The sequence below is a fragment of the Phyllobates terribilis genome, unplaced genomic scaffold (genome assembly GCF_046119375.1).
Source record: "Phyllobates terribilis strain yellow unplaced genomic scaffold, ASM4611937v1 Scaffold_1__5_contigs__length_1240528914, whole genome shotgun sequence".
Taxonomy (NCBI): domain Eukaryota; kingdom Metazoa; phylum Chordata; class Amphibia; order Anura; family Dendrobatidae; genus Phyllobates; species Phyllobates terribilis.
In genome coordinates, this window is record NW_027362761.1 from 212,207,809 (window position 1) to 212,225,770 (window position 17,962).

Genomic DNA, 17,962 nt, shown 5'->3' on the forward strand with positions numbered 1-17,962 from the left:
AACGGCTCGAACACCGCCCAAAACAGCTCGAATTTGAGATTGGCTAACAGTTCGAGTAGAACAACGCTCATCTCTACTCCTTAGTGTACGGTTTTCCAGCGTTTCTGCAAACAAGCTGCCCTTTGTTAGAGCCAAATGTTGACGAATCATTATAAGTACCTTGTGCCTTGCTGTTGTGCTCAGTCTTGCCATTATGTATGACCCATCACCTGAAACTGTCTTCTACAACCTCACCTGAGAGTTGGGCTGTTCCTCACCCAGTTTTAAGACTCTGACACAGCTGTTTCTGTTTCAGTTAAAAACTGTGTTTCAACCTACATATGAAAATGATTATTGTCTACTGTTTGGTACAATTGGTTACTCATACACCTGATTTGTAGGTGATTGGTCTTTACACCTAATATTGATTTCATATAGATATCTCTTTTGATCATTCATTTTGCATCTTTTGCATCATACTACCACTTCTATTTTTGAAAGCATTCTTACTATGATGCATCTTTTGCCACAGCTGCCTTAAACTTTTACATAGTCTTTTATTTATACCCAAACAGTTTACCTTCACATCATAGGTGATGCCAACCATGGAGATTCAACACCCCTAATATGAGTATTATTTTATGTTAAGGTTTATACTGCAGGGTAATTATTTCTTTTAAAATGACACTATTTCTATTTTTGCATAATGGACAATGGTGTCTAGTCACAATCAATCACGACTAGTATTTGAACCTGGGCATCATTCAGTGGCATTGAATAAGATTGTGAAAACACCCTCTATCGGGAACTAATGAAAATAATATGAAGCATGATATTAAAATCGAGAGCCTAGAGACCAGTGTTTCCCAAACCCCGTCATCACGGCCCCCAACACATCATGTTTTCAGGGTTTCCTTAGTATCGCACAGGTGAGAGAACCTGTAGCTATTTCTGATTCCTTGATGAGTGTGTAATACTAAGGAAATCCTGAAAACATGACGTGATGTGGGCCGTGAGGACTGGAATTTGGAAAATACTGGTCTAGAGGGTGATTTTCTGGCATGCAAAAAAATATTAAAAACATAATTGGCAATCCATACAGTCCTTTTTTTATCTGCATTGTTTTAGGTACTTTTTCGGTAGTACAATGTGCATGCTCATGGCCATATTTAGTACATCGGTGTAGAAAAAAAAAATCCTATAATGTATGACTTGTGGTAAGAGCAGACGGCCTTGCTAGACTTCCATCCCAAATTGTTGCACACTTTGCATAACTTAGTGTCTGGACTATGGCTGTGAGGCAGGGTGTTGTTGCACAAGGTGTATTCCTCTAGGTATTCGGCAGCATGAGGTGTGTGTGAACTGAGGAGAGCTTGCTGATTTTTTAATAGCTGATAGTCTAAACATTGCCGCCCTGTGCATTCCATAAGTAATCCGTCAATGTATTTCTGCGAAGAAGAGAGGGAATAAAAAAAAAACAACTTTGCATGTGTGAGTGTAATCATGCGAGCGAAGTATTTGAGGCTGACACTGAACAAATATTGCCGGGAAAGCCTCTACCTCCAGCCCAATGTAGTGTGCAGGCTCCTCCCCAGCAGACAGCACAAGCTGGAGGTGTTTCATTTCCTAACAAGACACGTTTGTACACTCTCCTCACCATTCTTCCCTGCAGACAGGCAGCTGAGGGAAGGAGGGAGGGAGGCCGCATCTCCCTCACCATGGCTGGGATGCACAGCCTACAGCAGCCTGCCAGCTATGAGGGAAGATGTGACTGCTGGCCCTGTAGACACAAGATGAACCACAGCCTTATGACATTATTTGTGCTGCTCATTGGCTGACCTCATGATGAAAAGATTGCTCTTCTTTACTTGTGTCTCCTTATGTAGCCCTTGCTGGAGGAAAGCCAGACATGGACAGGAAATGGACTAGTGCAGCAAGTCCAACAAGAGGTAAGGACAGCATGAGGAGGATGCCTTCTCCCTACACTCCTAAATCTTTTGTCCTGTACCTGTTGCAGGGAAAGCACCTCTGATAAACCCTAGTAGTGAGACTTCAGCAATCTCCCAAGTCCCTCTGAAGCTCCCTGACTTGACGAGGTCCTTCATAGGAATGTTAGTGACATGGAGTGTACTTTATTGTAACTGGGAAAAAGAAGCCCTCAGAGGGTTGACTTCACACTGTGGTCACCACTAGGCTTGTAGACAGATTATAACATGACCCAGGGTGATCATGGCTTGTAATGGGAACAAAGAGAAAGAACATTGTTAGCATAGACCAGTGCCAGGGGTAGGGGAGCCACATCCTTTGTCTTCCAGAAGAATGCAGGTAATTTCCTCCCTGCCTCCAAGTCTTCTCCCAACTCTGGGAATGGTGGTACAGAATTATCTCCCAACTCTGGGAATGGTGGTACAGAATTATCTCCCAACTCTGGGAATGGTGGTACAGAATTATCTCCCAACTCTGGGAATGGTGGTACAGAATTATCTCCCAACTCTGGGAATGGTGGTACAGAATTATCTCCCAACTCTGGGAATGGTGGTACAGAATTATCTCCCAACTCTGGGAATGGTGGTACAGAATTATCTCCCAACTCTGGGAATGGTGGTACAGAATTATCTCCCAACTCTGGGAATGGTGGTACAGAATTATCTCCCAACTCTGGGAATGGTGGTACAGAATTATCTTTTTGACGGTAAATTTTATGGCACATCTAATAAAGTCGTTTTTGATCAATACAGTATATTAACCTGTAATGGTCGGTAAAGTCAAAACACTTAAGTAATGTAGTGATACATAAATTAATGACTTAACTGTTAGCGTGTTACTTTACTGATTGCTCTGGACTCGCTAGAATTCTAATTCCTAGGACATGAAGGGAAAAGTTTTTACCTGTGTCCTTATCCCCCATAAAGGAAGATTATTACTCACCTAGCCTACACTTTAGGGGGGACCAGAGACTGCATTCTGATCTCATATGTTGTGATTACTGAGATTACTGGCATCTTTATTCGGAGCAGCTTTTCCCAGAGATAAGGCTCCATTCTCTCACTTATCAAGTATATGAAGTATGCATATTTTAGGAACGTAATTTCAGGCTGAAGAGGATAAGGACTTTTTTTTTTTTTTCCATGCAGTGAAGCAATGGAAAAATGTGTGTAGTGTCTGTTTATAGTTCCTTACGCACATGGGCCATCTGCACACAAGTAGAGTATCTCTCTAAACAAACTCTGTAATCTCTAACCCAGGTCTCAAAGTGGATTCGATTCAACCAAAGAAACAGGCGAGGAGGTACAGGACGGAAACGACAACGCAGTGAAGAATTTGATGAAAAGGTAGAAATCGCTTACTATTTATTCTATAACGTACCTTTTGCCAATAATTCTTCCCAATCCCACTTTTAATTCTGTCTATAAAAAGATGGAAACGATTCTTGTTGTGTAATTTATATCGGAGGAGTTTTTCCTGCTAAGAAGTATTTTTCTTTTATTCTTTCTGTAGTCTGAGGTTGAGATCACACAGTCTGTGTACATATATTTATATATATATATATATATATATATATTAACGCTTTCTGTTTCCTGAGATCCTAAATTTACACTAGAGCGAAATAAATATATATATATATATATATATATATCTTTTTACCGTTTCATGTGGCCAAAACGAGATTAAATCTACAATAGTAAAATGATTACAACTATCAGAATCTTTGGTAACAGACTGCAGTGTCATGATTGATTGTTATCCATAGTCATAATGTATATGTATGGCAAAACTAAAATAATCTGTAATCTAATTATATAATGGGGTCCATACTATTCTGCATAGGCGCTGATCTCCTTACATAATAACTAAGGTGAGTGTACACAGACTGTTTGTTTCCTGCAAACAGACTGAGGGGCCCCAGAAATGGCAGGAAGCCGAACAAAGTTTTTCTGTAGAAACCAAATCTTGTGCATTTGGATTGAGCAAGAAAATATAAAGACGTTCGCTTTTCTTAAAGTGAAAGACCGAGCAACTTAAGGTTTCACTTTTTGTGATTCTTTAGGCTTCTCTGTAGATTGCAGACATTTTTTTAACAATACTGCTCCTTCCTTAAGTTTTGCTTTGTGTGATTTAGTGGCTGTTGGATAATGTATATGACAGAGTACGATAATATATCACTTAATGCTTCAGCTTTTCTGACAAGATTTATTTTCTGCATCCAGACTTTGATATAATGGGGCTAAGTTAAGAGGCAAATAATATTGCAACTGTTTAATGCAAACCTTTTTTTTTCCACCCCTATACGACATATGTAACATACTCTGTTATTCCTGTGTCATTCGATACCTTATCCTTCTTAATTTGACCCTATAAATCAAGGATATGGAACTTTTAGGAAATTATAACTCAGCATCTGCTATCAAAGTATAAACATTTTGCATGATGTTAAAACTATCTGTACTTTAGCCATTACCCTATTACAGATATTTCCATTCTTCTTCTTGCTTTTACTTCTGAAATTCTATGTTTTATATACTATAAAATCGAATTCAGAATATGCTGTAATAACACACCATGAGGTGCACAGTGTGAATCTTTATTAACGATCACGAGGGTTTGTAACCATGCTTCTAGGGCGCCAAAATCGACAGACCACTAAAGCCTGGTGCTTGTCTGCTTATACTGTAGTTTATGGGATTTCAAACACAGGTTTATTTTATATTTCTTCAATTTTTTTACTATTCTCGTCAATAGTAAGGAGTAACTTTTTTGCTTTTGGTCGAGGAGAGTGAAAAAGTTGTTTAACTTCCTTTACTATAAGTCAGACTTGTTGATTTGTTTGATTATTCCTTACAGTCTTTCCTAGTCATATTCTATTGTTGACACTTTATGAACCGTCAGACAGACACTGATTTTAGTTGTATCTGCCTATATGTGTTCATATAAATATTTGTGTACTATCTGAACTCCGTATCTTGCTTCTACAAGTTGGCGCGGGGCAGTGAAGGTGTTAACACTCTTTCCAGTCATCCAGTGCCATCTGTAGTTGGTCAGTTTGCTGTGGAATCAAAAACAACAGGGAGTTTGGTCTGATGCCCCGAGCACTAGAACAGAGCGCAGCAGATTAAAGCGACATAATGAAGTGCTTTTGGTCCAAAGCAGACTCAAAGATGGGCAATTAAAAGTTTAAAACATCCATTACTTGCTCCCTGTCTAAGTCATTTCCTCTACTGCAATAATTAGATCTGTCTTGGTTTTAGGTGTTATCGCTCTCTAACATCCCTCCTTTCAGCCAGGCACCTCTCATAATTTCCAGTAACAACTATTCCCCACTTTAAGACGGACTGGTGCACAACACATGGCTAAGCGAAAGGTTAATCCGTAGACGTTTTTGCCTAAATTGGGAAATTGCAGCTTTTCAGACCATTTGTGATCTTCTGTAGACGTTGATTAAAATGTGTTGTATGTACAAAATGATATTTATTTTTTTAAATAGTTTTTTATTTCTACACAATATATTAATCTATGTAGTATAAAAGCTTCCTATTCATTTATTATCATTTTATTAATATGCGAAAAATTTCATCACTCCTCCAAATAAGTAAAAAAAATAAGGTGCCTTTATTAGTGCATATCAAATAGCAACGTTTCAGTTCCTCCTAAAATCTTTCTCAAGGAACCTTTATAATCATAATCATTACCTTCATTATAACTGAGTCTTTCCTGGTGCTTTATACTATATCTATCTATCTATCTATCTATCTAGATAAAAAGTAACGAATGGAGGTAGCACAACAAGCTATATGGAAAAAAAACTGCGGTTTATTAGCCCATAATGGCTGTGGCAACCTTTCGGTTCGGAAGCATGAACCTTTCTCAAGCCGATCTATCTACCTAGCCATCTATGCATATATCTATCTATCTATCTAGATATATATATACACGAGACAGAAGATCGTTATCTTCTGCTTGTTCCAGTAAGATGATGTGAGATGATCACTTACCAACTAGTATTGCGTTGGGGGTTCATTACATGTTAAGAAACTCAGTTCTTTATTTTGAAAGGGTTTGTATGGCTATCCTTTAATCGCATCTGGTGCGTGTTTCCATGTCTGGCTGGTGGTGTACTTTCCATAGTGCTCATTCTACAGAAGGAACACCAAGCAGTCCCTCAATGATCTGGACAATGTTGTCTTTGTTTAACCAGTTGGTAAAGTTTTAATGGATTACTGCATGTTCGGTGTTATTTTAGGTATGCGCTCTCAGACTTCATGGCAATCATGTAATGGAGATATTTGGCTGCAGATTTAAAGGACTTGTCTCATTATTTTTAAGGGAGTCTAGGAGGTATTAAGAAGATTTAAGATCATATTTGTGAGGGATCCAGGCCTTTTTAAGTACACAGACAAAAGAGTGTCTAGTGCAACAAACAGCCAGTGTATGCATGCATGTCAAGAAGATGGTTTACTGGTATTTTAGTGTAGGAAAACAATATTTAATGTCAATTTTTCATATGCTGTACAAAATGAAAATTACAATATAAGATAAAATAGATTTTAAGATTTGACCGTAAGATACACAACAGACTGACTGATTTAATCTGAGCACTGTTCAACTTGTATATTTGGTCAATATTGCTATAGCTTGCGGTTTTCAAGAAACCAACAAAAAAAAAATAATACAATTATAATCATATGTGCCAAATGGCAGTAGTCTTGTGAATATATTTAAAATGTAGTTTCACATACAATGACCTTGTCCTTGTATATTCCTATTAATTTATCTCTCCTTTTATGAAAGGAATCTTTCTATTTACTGTGTGGTAGGCTATGTAATAGCAGATATGGATCCATAAAATATAAGACAGACAAAATGAACATATACCATGCTGTAAGTAAATAAGTAAAAGCAATAGTGCATGTAAATAACATTGGGTACTTGGTAAACACCGCTTTTGATAAATGCGGGATGGTCCTAACCTTTAGTATTAAAACCTTAACATGTGTCAAAGTGACATCAGTGTGAATAAGGGCCGAGCAGGACCAGGTCCTGAATATGAGTACCTAGCAAAATGGGAAGTTATATAAACATAATGTCCAGCTCAAAGAAATGAGTAGTGTAAACATGCTCCTATGTTGTATGCATACCAACTTATACTCCAGTTCATTTTTTTCGGTTATGGGTCCATAAAATAGCCTGTCCTTGTAATACAGGCTGGGCCAGCCCATCAACTGAATGGTTAATGGAAGGAAAATTGATTTTCCTTACATATGACTTTCTAATACAAGTATATTGTTCATGCATAAGTATATGGTTTTTTTTTAAAAGGGAATTTATCATCAGAAAATGATGTATTGTTTAAAAAAAATTTTGTGTTAAATGTATATATTTTTTTAAAACATATGGGCATTGTTTTTTTCATATCACAACCTGTATTGCAAATAATAAAATAAAAACCTTGTTAATTTTCACACTTGTAACTCTAACTTAATGTGGTTTAAGGAAACAACATATTATTTATTTTTCGAGCACCATTGATTCCCTGGTGCTGTACATGTGAAAAGGGGTTTACATACCAAATACAACTAAAAATTACAATAAACGGACTGATAATGACAGACTGGAACAAAAGGGAGAAGGCCTTGCCATTGTGGGCTTATAGTCTACACTGTAATGGGGAAGGAGACAGTACGCTTGGGGATGCGGCAACTTTGGTGGTGGCGAGGTGGGTCATTGCAGGCTGTAAGCTTTCTTGACGAGATGGGTTTTCAAGTTTCGTCTGAAAGTTCCGAATGTGGTGGATAATCAGACGTGTTGGGGCATGGAATAACAAGAGGATGGGGGATACACAGGAGAAGTCTTGGAGGCGACTGGACGAGGATTGTATGAATTTGGAGGAGAGAAGGAAGTCTTGAGAGAAACGGAGAGTATGTGTGGGAAGATATTGAGAAATTAGTTTGGAGATATATGGAGGAGACAGATTATGGAAGGCATTGTAGGTCAGTGTTAGTAGTTTGAACTGGATTAGTTGGAAATCGGAAGCCAATGAAGGCATTTGTAAAGGGGAGTAGCAAGGAGTAAGACTAATCAGTCAACAGAGTTAACGACAGACTGGAGAGATGCGAGAGTGTTAACTGGGAGTCCAAAGAGGAAGATATTGCAGTACTCGAGGCAAGAGATGATGAAGGCATGCACTAAAATTTTAGTCAAATCAGGGTTAAGAAAAGGATAAATTCTGAAAATATTATTGAGTTGGAGGCAGCAGGAGGTAGTAAGAGCTTGGATGTGTGGTTTGAAGGACAGGGCAGAGTCAATGGTTACTCCGAGGCAGCGGACTTCTGGTACAGGGGAAAACATAATGTCAATTATTGGGTAGATAGATCGGGTAGGTGAGTTGAGTGGGATGGAGGAAAGATGATGAGTTCGATATTGTCCCCATTAAGTTTTAGAAAGCGTGAGAGGGCCAGAGAGGTAGTCATGAGTGTCATCAGCTTATAGATGATGCTTGAAGCCATGAGACTTTGAGTTGTCTCAAGCCAAAGGTATATATGGAGGAGATTAGAGGTCCAAGGACAGAGCCTTGAGGGACACTAACAGAGAGAAGGCAGGATGATGTAGTATGGGATTGGGAGACACTAAATGTTCAGTTAGTAAGGTATGAAGAGATCCAGGAGAGGGAAAGGTCTTTGATACCAAGGAAAAAGAGGATCTGTAGTAGGAGGGAGTGGTCAAGTATGTCGAAGGCCAAGGACAAGACTAGAAGGAGTAGTATAGAGAATTGTCTGTTAGCTTTGGCAGTAAGTAAGTCGTTAGTAATTTTGGTTAGGGCAGTGCATATGTAATTTAGCTGCAATGAACAGACACTGACCTTATCTTTTGTATTGAAGCATCTAGTCAGCATGTGCAAAGGTCATTTATATTGGGAAGGGAGGGGGAGCAAGGTCAGCTATGACATCCCTTATTGTTAATCGTAACTCCTTTGTTAACAGCTGTGTATACAGGTGTTACCGGTCATTGTAATCCTGCCTCTGATGACAAGGAGCCTGCTGAAAACTGTTCCTGAAAGGAGAGAACGGATGAATAAGAACATTGCAAGACTATTAGACTACTAATTTAGCTTTTTTTTTTTTTAAATAAAAACAGTGAAACAGTGATATGAAAAAAAAGCTTCTTTTTTTTTAAAGAAACATTAACACAAAAATCTGATTTAAAGGGAACCCGTCGCCTGATTCACGCTTCCCAAATCGCGACAGTATGAATCAGATCTTAACTGCACAATTGCAGGCAGGTATATATTTATCTGAAGTTCATTGGTGTTTCTGACAAAATGTAGAGGGCTGCTAGAGATAATTGACAGGATTCATGTGTGTGTACATAGCGAGAGTCCTGTCAATCATCTGCAATAGTGCTGGGACAAGAAAGCCAGGGAAGAGAAAAATATGCCTGGCTGCAGTCGTTCTGCCAGGATCTGATTCATGCTGCCTGCGGATTAGACAGCATGAATCAAGTGACAGGATCCATTTAGACAATCGGTTATTTTCTGATGATGGCATCACTTTAAGTTAAACATATATGTTATGCTTTCATATAAAAAATCTTGTCTGCCATACCTTTCATAGTCTGCCATGTCTCCCGGGGACTTTTACTTTACTTACTATGATACTTCCACCTCTTGATTTTAATATTTTGCAATATTTTGGACTCTTTAAGACTTTGCACATGATTACTTTGGGGCTGTCTTTCATCTGGAGCATAATAGTCCACCGTCTGTCATAGTAATTGTAATGTTTTATTTCTGTCTATTGGACACTTAGCTAAAAGCAGCCTCCGTAACTTTTCTGAGGTTCTTTGTCTCATGCTATATTATTATTATTTTTTGTTTGTTTCTTGGTCATTTTAATTAGTTATTGAGACTGTGATATTTTTCATGACATTTTCCCATTTCTCGTAGACTAGCATCAAAGTTAAATAAAGAGTAAAAATATAACATATTGTGGGCCGCACAGTGGCTCAGTGGTTAGCACTGTAGCCCTGGGGTCCTGGTGTTCAAATCCCGACAAAGACAACATCTACAAGGAGTTTGTATGTTCTCCCCATGTTTGTGGGTTTCCTCCGGGTTCCTCGGTTTCCTCTCACACTCCAAAGACATACTGATAGGGAATGTAGATTGTGAGCCCCAATGGGGACAGTGACAATGATGTATATAAAGAAATGTGGAATATGATGGCGCTATATAAGTGAGTAAAATAAATAAATGACAAATTTGTCATGCCTTCAGTAATAAAGCACAACCAATAATGGCATTCAGTTGTCTTAGCGTTCATCCTATGTGGCATTTATATGATTTCATACCATTGTAAGCCTATTTAAGCAAATATTATTATATAGACTTCAACCTGCAATGTCCAAAATGCATGATATGTAGCCACTGACTACTCGCAATCACATTGCTTCTAAATTGGGATTGCCTTTGAAGATGGTACTACTATCGTTATACCCAAGTACCCCTCTAACGAATGCCAGATTGCCACAAACCTTTTCATAATAATATCGATAGGATTGGAAGAGGTCGAATAGTCATTATATTTGGAGATCAATTTTTTCGTTAGATTCCACATTAACATGCATCACGATGTGTGGAGAAGGAGCATAGGAGGATTTGACGAGTGAACTCGCAGTAGTATCCTTTTGCCGATAAATGGATTGTATTATTTATTTATGTAAAGGGACCATTCAAGACATGATTTAGATTACAGTTTAGAAGCTATCTAAGCAGGACAGAAGCAGGAACATTTGCCTAAGTGATTTCAGAATAGAATGAGGTTACATTCTACAAGGAAACAACAGTCTTGGCGACTATTCAGCCACAGAGGATTGTATATAATGGCCCTTTTCATGGCTGTGATTTATACGGCTCGGCCCATGCCTTTATCTGGCCATATAAAACACTAGGGTTTGCTGAAAGAGCTGTGTCCTGTCGTCCTGTCACCTCGGGTGAAGATTGTTGTATTTTATCAATTTATTGTTTTATTGTTATCCCAGTCTGGTTCAATAATAATCTTTTCCAAAAGTTATAGTATTCTGGTATTTTTGGATTAATTTACTTTAGTTCTTGGTTTGGATATGAGACCACTTAGAGACCATAAAACAGGTGAAAGAGCATCATCTGATTTTTTTTTTTTAATTCGAAGGGTTGAAATAATTTTTGGATTGTTTTTAAGCTTCTGGCAGTTGAGCAAAAAATGATAGTGAAGTGTAAGCTGTGATCTCTTGTGAAGTATGAAGTGAAATCAGCAGTACAGATTGACCTTTTACTGTTATCATTACGTCCTTATAAAAAGGACTTTCACACTAAAAATAGAAGCAAAGTGAAGTACTGTGCCTAGCACTGGAGCCATTATTATATCAAAGGAGGTCAGGTAGTGAATAAAATATGCTGTGCATAGCTAGAATGCTGTTAAGAGCGACTGATTTGCGACTTTAAACGAGCGCCGATAGGTAAATATATGTACATACAATATTGGCGGTTTAATAGCATGTAGACAGTCAGTCTGCGCTTAACAATGTGCATTGAATGATCTGTAATAGTGCTCATAGGACGCGATTGTTCTCGGCAGCACAAGTGCTGCTGAGAACGATAATAATTTGCACAGCACTAAAGATAATTTTAACCTGTGAACGAGTATTTTGCTCGTCCATTGGGTATACACTTGCCCATAAAGCTGACATTACTTACAATTAAATGTGTTTAGATGCGACAACCCAACATTCCTGAAAGGGCAGATTTTTCCAAAATTAAGATGCCAAAGTTGATGTTCTCCAGGAATCATGGATGGACATACCATTGGTGCAACCGGTGCAGTCGCACAGGAGCCCAAGAAGTAAAGGAGCCTAGTTATACCTCCAAAGCAAGTGGAATTGTGCAATATGATGAGCTATTGGACTAGAAAGGCCCATATATTGTTCTTGTACATGGGTCCTCTTCTGTCTGTGTCCACCAGTGCGAGGAGGTTAGTGGTGCTACTGATGTCTAGAAGCCATTTATCCATGCATTTCTATAGCAACGAACATGCTTACTTGGCCCATCTGAAATGAATGTTTATGAGAGGTGTATGTGTAGGGAGGGGGCTGTAGGCCACACAAAGGTTTATCGTCAACCGCATAAAGCAGTTAAAAAGGTTGTCCAGTACTTTTAAAAATATGCCAATGTGTTTTAATGATAGATAGAAGCTTCTTTCTAATTACCTCCTGGTGCTGTTTCTGCCTGTGAGCTGCGCTATCGGTGGCTGCTCACAGGCAGCACATGACCCCCTGCTGACGTCACATCAAGTGAGGCGTGACTCAGCGCTGGGGTCCCTGCAGTGGCTGCTGGGTTGTCCCTGCATCACACCCAGCATCCACCACGCGCTTTCCCAATGAATGGGGACAGAGAGAGCGCGCGGTGGATGCCGGATGTGACCCCGTCCACAACCCAGCAGCCACCAGTGAAACGCAGAAGAGGGACCCTCGGCTGCAGCCTGGACTTGTCATGACGTCAGCGGATGTCAGAGCCAGCTGCAGCTGGGGGTCATGTGCTGCCAGTTACCGGCCAGAGATAGCGCCGCTCACAGGCAGAAAAGGCACCACAAGGTATTTAGAGAAACACTTATGGACCCTGGGGGAATACATTGGGGGATCATATAAAGTAGTGGACAACCCCTTTAAGGGTCATGGGATACAACTATGGAAAGCCATTAGTGCATTTTGTCTAAAAACCACATGGAGCAGTGCATGTGAACAAACAATACCCCATGGATTATGTTTTTTGTTCCTTTTTTTTACATGTAGACATCCTTAAATGTATTTACCTTTCTACCAGCAAGTATCAGGAAGGCTGGGGCTATATTAAGAATTTTCAGACTTTTGTTTCAGAGCTTACATGCAATATTTTTGTAAATTTTGAACCTTTCATCTGAATTTGACTTTTTTTTTTATTAACACCACATTTCTCTCTTCTTTTTGTATCTTAATAGTCACATGGAAATCTTAATGAAAGTTGTACAGTTTCCCACATTTATTAAGCAGCTAACTCCCAGTTTTTGTCATAAACAATGTCTCAGAATGTCACAAATGGCACAAAAATGTGCAATAAGTCAAAAATTGTACAAAAAGCTGCAAATCATTTTTCATTATGCTCATCAAAGGTTGAAAAAGTAAGCATGGAGTACCAGAAAGGGGCAAGGTCAACAACTTTCAGATTGGTTATTATGTCACAAACTGTGACTCAAATCTGCACATGCTCAAAAGAAGTGTCTTCTGTCTTTAGGACAGCCTAATACTGCACTAAGTATTTAAAATGATGTGTGCATTTTAATACATTTTCTCCAATTTACTCCAATGATCTTTGATAAATCTATCCCTGTATTCCTTCAGGGAATTCACAGAATAATACTGTCATCAGAGAAATTAAAATAATAGTAAGGAATATGTTTTCAGTGGGAACATGGGGGGGGGGGGGCTAACCGACACTTCTGCCAGTGGCCTACCTCCTTTGAGAACAGTAAACCAGACATACCGAAATTCAACATACCCAATCCTTTTTTCCCCCAACATATTCTGAACAAACATTGGCCAAAATCATTGACCGCAACTGATAAAAAACAACCCGCCCACAGTTATGACTCACCAGTTTAAATATCTGGAGATTGATGAGCCGTATAAACTGTCACATATTTTCAGTGATTACTTTGTGTACTCTTCACTTTACAAAATTTCAAGGATTGAAAAAAAAAGTGATAAAAATATAATTATTTCTTGTTCTTATACTTGTTCCTTTGAACTTTCTTCCTAGTCATGATGTCTTTAAATATATAGATTTTTTATATACCGTAACCTTTTGGTAGTATAAAGATTTTGTATTTTGACTTATAAATTTACAACCTAGTCATGTTTTAATATGTGAATCTTGTAAAACTCTCGTTATTTACATGAAGAGTAATTAGTCTCATGCCTAGGTTAATACTCTATATGGTATGCTAAAGTATCTAAGTACTCTAACTGACCATCTGAAACTAATGACCAATAAATACTATTGGCAGCATGTAATGTGTAGGCCATGGAATGAAGGCTGAGTACTGCTAAAGTCCAGATATCTAGTGGTTGAAATAAACCATTCTTCTTGTTTAGTATGACATTCTTTTTAATTGTTTCCCTTGGGCTACTTTAGTAAACGCATATTCTAGGCCTGGATAGTCTCATAGACCCTTCCCAGGACTAAGTGGCTTTGAGTGAAGCTGTGTGGTCCTTACCTTTTTAAGGTCAGAATGATTCCATTAAAAGACCAGAATGCTTCTGTAGAGTGACAAACAAGGCGCATTTCAGACAAGTCTTTTCAACAGTAATCTTCTGATGCCCTTTTCACAGTTACCAGTCCTCTTCATCCCTCGGAAATCACATTATCAAAGCTTGATAACTTAACTTTAGATGCCAAATGCAATATCTAGTCCATCTTCTTTGAATTAACCATGAATCAGGAGTATTCTTAGATTTAGGTCCAATATAAGTTATTACTTTAAAATATCTCCAGGTTTGAGCATGATTTCTATGGGGTGAAAGATCTCCATTGCCTCTATTTTTGCCTAGATAAAGAATGATCACAACCACTGTGGTCACTATCAAATATATACCGTAGCTTCCAGTGTGGTACGGTGAAGTTCATTAAATCCACCTGATTTTGTCTATCACATCAAATTCCACAGTCAAGTTAGGCCGTATCTTAGTAAAATTAAGCAAAACACTGCAGTGCACTTCTACAACTTCCACTTTGTCTATATTTGATAGCTTATGCTTTTTTTTTTGCATTTAGCACCCTCTGAACATTTTTTCTTATTTTTTTATGTTAGATTTGTGTTTTGTCCTCCAAATGAACAAACTAAAGGAATTGTTCAGCTTTCCTCAATCAAATAACAGGATTCAGAAATGATCAGAAGCATTGCTAAGCTTATCTTAGCCATTTTTACCTACAGTGATTTAACTGTACCAGAATGTCTCCACCTACTCAGAATGCAAACTTTCAGGGACTTGTCGCTTAGGAGAGAATAGAAAAATTATGTGGTATTGGACATTTGCTGTCTATTCTCTATGTTCTGTACATGACAGTTGTCTATGATGGGCCTGACGTTTCCAAAAAGAGTGTCCTTCTGGCAAACGTCCTGGTGATATGTGTTTAAATTACATTTTTGGATATTTTTTTTTAAAGAGGTTGTCCACCCTTGGTGAAATCTGCAGCTGCAACTTGCTAAATCATAACGTTGTGTAATACACACACTGTTAGGAATCAACTCAGCTTGCTGGTTTCAACGGCCATCACTTGATCACCAGTATGTGTTTTACATACTTGCAGTAACATGCTGACTAGAGACTCAGCAGCATCTCGCAATAGAACATTGTGAGATGTGGCTGAGACTCTAGTCAGCATGTTACCGCAAGTATGTAATTCTCATACATGAGGTCACTGCTGGAAGCACCAAGCATAGCTGCATCCTAATGGTGTGCGCATTACACACTGTTAGGATCCGACAAACTACAACAATTGCCAAAAATGTTACCATGGGTGAACAATCTCCTTAATGTAAGTCAAAAGGCATATGGTATACATCAGAGCCATATATTTTACATAAACCAAGATTTTTCCACCATATGTGTAGAATATGTGCATACTGTATGTCCTCATTCAGACGTACACACTTCACATACGTGTTCTTAATTTCCACAGATAGAACATAGACTATAATGGTACATGTGGTAAATCACAAATATACTTTTTGGCGGAATGATTGTCACCCACCCTCCCCCTAAAAAAAGGAGACATTTTTGTTTTTTTTATCTAATTTGCAAATCAAATTTGCCCATTCAAGTGAATCCATGTGTCATCTTAGTGCCATTTGTTTTTTACTGTTTAAGACAGTGTTCTCCAACATTAGTCCTCAAGAGCCGCCAACAAATCACGTTTTCTGGATTCCCTAGTATTGCATCGGCTAATAATTCCATCACCTGTGCAATACTAAGGAAAGCCTGAAAATATGATCTGTTGGTGGGTCTTGAGGACTGGAGTTGGGGAACACTGGTTTAGGTGAAGCTAAACGGGTGACAATTCGAAATAAAGCTAAAGCGGTTACAACCCCAAATATATAAATACAGCTATGAAGAAATTGGCAGTAGAGTTATTGTAACACATTGCTTTCATTTTTTTTTGTAAGTGTTCCCTACAGAGTTGTAGCTTGTTGTATTAATATTGATGCAATGTATTAAGAAAAAATATACACTCTCTTTTCATGTACTTGTATGCATTAAAACCTTCTCCGGTTCCAAATATAAAATGGCTAATGCTCCAGATGCCATAAAAACCTACTGTGCCATCTCCAATAAGATAAAGTCTAGTAGTTGGGTCGTTGTGTTCAGCTATTGTGTATAATAGTCGTTTATCTATATTACATCATTTTTGGTTTTGTTTCGCACTTGTCTGTACATAGTACAGCATTTTAGTTTACTGTTGTAGCAGTAGTATTCACTGGACATTTATCTGGCTCCTTAAGATCAGCGGTTGTCTCATAGTCTAGTCATTTAGCGTACATTATTAGATTATGTCATCCATGAAGTAAACCGAGATGAAGAGAGCGGGTGCTATGAGCTCCGATTTCATTGCTTGCTAGATAATCCTATTGTATTTATGCTTACGATTTTGTTGCTTTCGCAAAGGGACAAATCTTTAGCTCCAAAGCTCACAACTGTACCGAGACAAATGTGACATACATCATAGGATGGACACTATTTAGATGTACGCACTTCACTTTCTAATATCCCTTCTGTGTTGTTCTGATAAAACTGTAGATGATTTAATCAGATGCATAAAATAATTGGTGGAAATCCTCCTATTACATCCAAGGTATTTTGTAAGTGTTTCCATGTAATGATTGCTAAAACAAACAATGGAGCACACATTTCTGATATGAGCCCTCCTTCTTAACTAATTTTCTTTACAAATACAGTTAAAATAGCAGTAAGGGATGGTAAAATTCCTGCCATGTTTAGTAGCCTGATAAGACAGGATAACCGCCCTTTCGTGCATACAGAATTATTGTTAATACGATTGTTCTGTGCACACGGTCTGTCACTGGTCTAAAAAGCATATCTGATAATCATAAGCTTATAAATAATTTCACCCAATGAATGAAAGTTTTGCTAATTTGTTGGGTGTTTGCTAGACTTTTTACCATATTTTACTACCATCCCAGATCTTGCAGTCTCGATTTTGTGGAGCTGTCCTGGGAGGTTAAGGATATGTCTCAACTTCAACTTAATTTTTATCCTCAGGACACAGATACATTTGAACACAATGGTGAGCAGGGAGCTAATAGATCCTTGCTTCGCCATTCTATCTATGTAGAGTTTGAAGGTCTTGCCAGAACTTTTAGGTTATATGACATTCTCATGTCATGTGACTAGGCAGAGACTGAGACCAACTCCGTCATCAGAGCTGGTATGCAGGCACAAGTGATGCTTGTATGGATGCAGCATACTGTGTAGGGGCTGTAGGGTCTTCATACTGTGTGTGGGGATTTTTGGGGTGTCATACTGTGTGTGAGCAGCTGTGAGGAACATCATACTGTGTGTACAGGCTTCATTCTGTGTGTGGGAGTTGTGGGTGTATTATACCATGTGAGGAGGAATGTAGTATGGGGACATCATATTGTGTTTGGGGGGGTCTGTGAGACTCATACTGTGGGTAACTATGGGGCTTCAAACAGCGGAGGCATCAGACTCTGTGGGGCAGTGGTAGCATCATAGTGTGTGTGGGAGCATCATACTGTGTGGGGTACTATGAGGGCATCATACTGTGAGTGGCATTATATTGTGTATGAGTAGCTTTAAGGTTATTAGAGTGTGTGGTGGAACTATGGGAGAATCATACTGTGTGGGAGGGAAGGGAAACAATTACTGGGCTGTTGGGGCATCATAA

The 17,962-nt window shown here is 38.6% G+C and overlaps 1 protein-coding gene across 2 annotated transcripts in view; it reads left to right on the forward strand.

The window, feature by feature from the left end:
* AOPEP (aminopeptidase O (putative)) overlaps positions 1 to 17,962 on the forward strand; it is a 731,576-nt gene that overhangs the window by 627,821 nt on the left and 85,793 nt on the right. For both annotated transcript variants that reach the window (XM_073670973.1, XM_073670974.1), the window contains exons 12-13: positions 1,866 to 1,928; positions 3,225 to 3,311. In XM_073670973.1, coding sequence (XP_073527074.1) covers positions 1,866 to 1,928; positions 3,225 to 3,311 — 150 coding nt within the window. The remainder of the gene's footprint in view (positions 1 to 1,865; positions 1,929 to 3,224; positions 3,312 to 17,962) is intronic.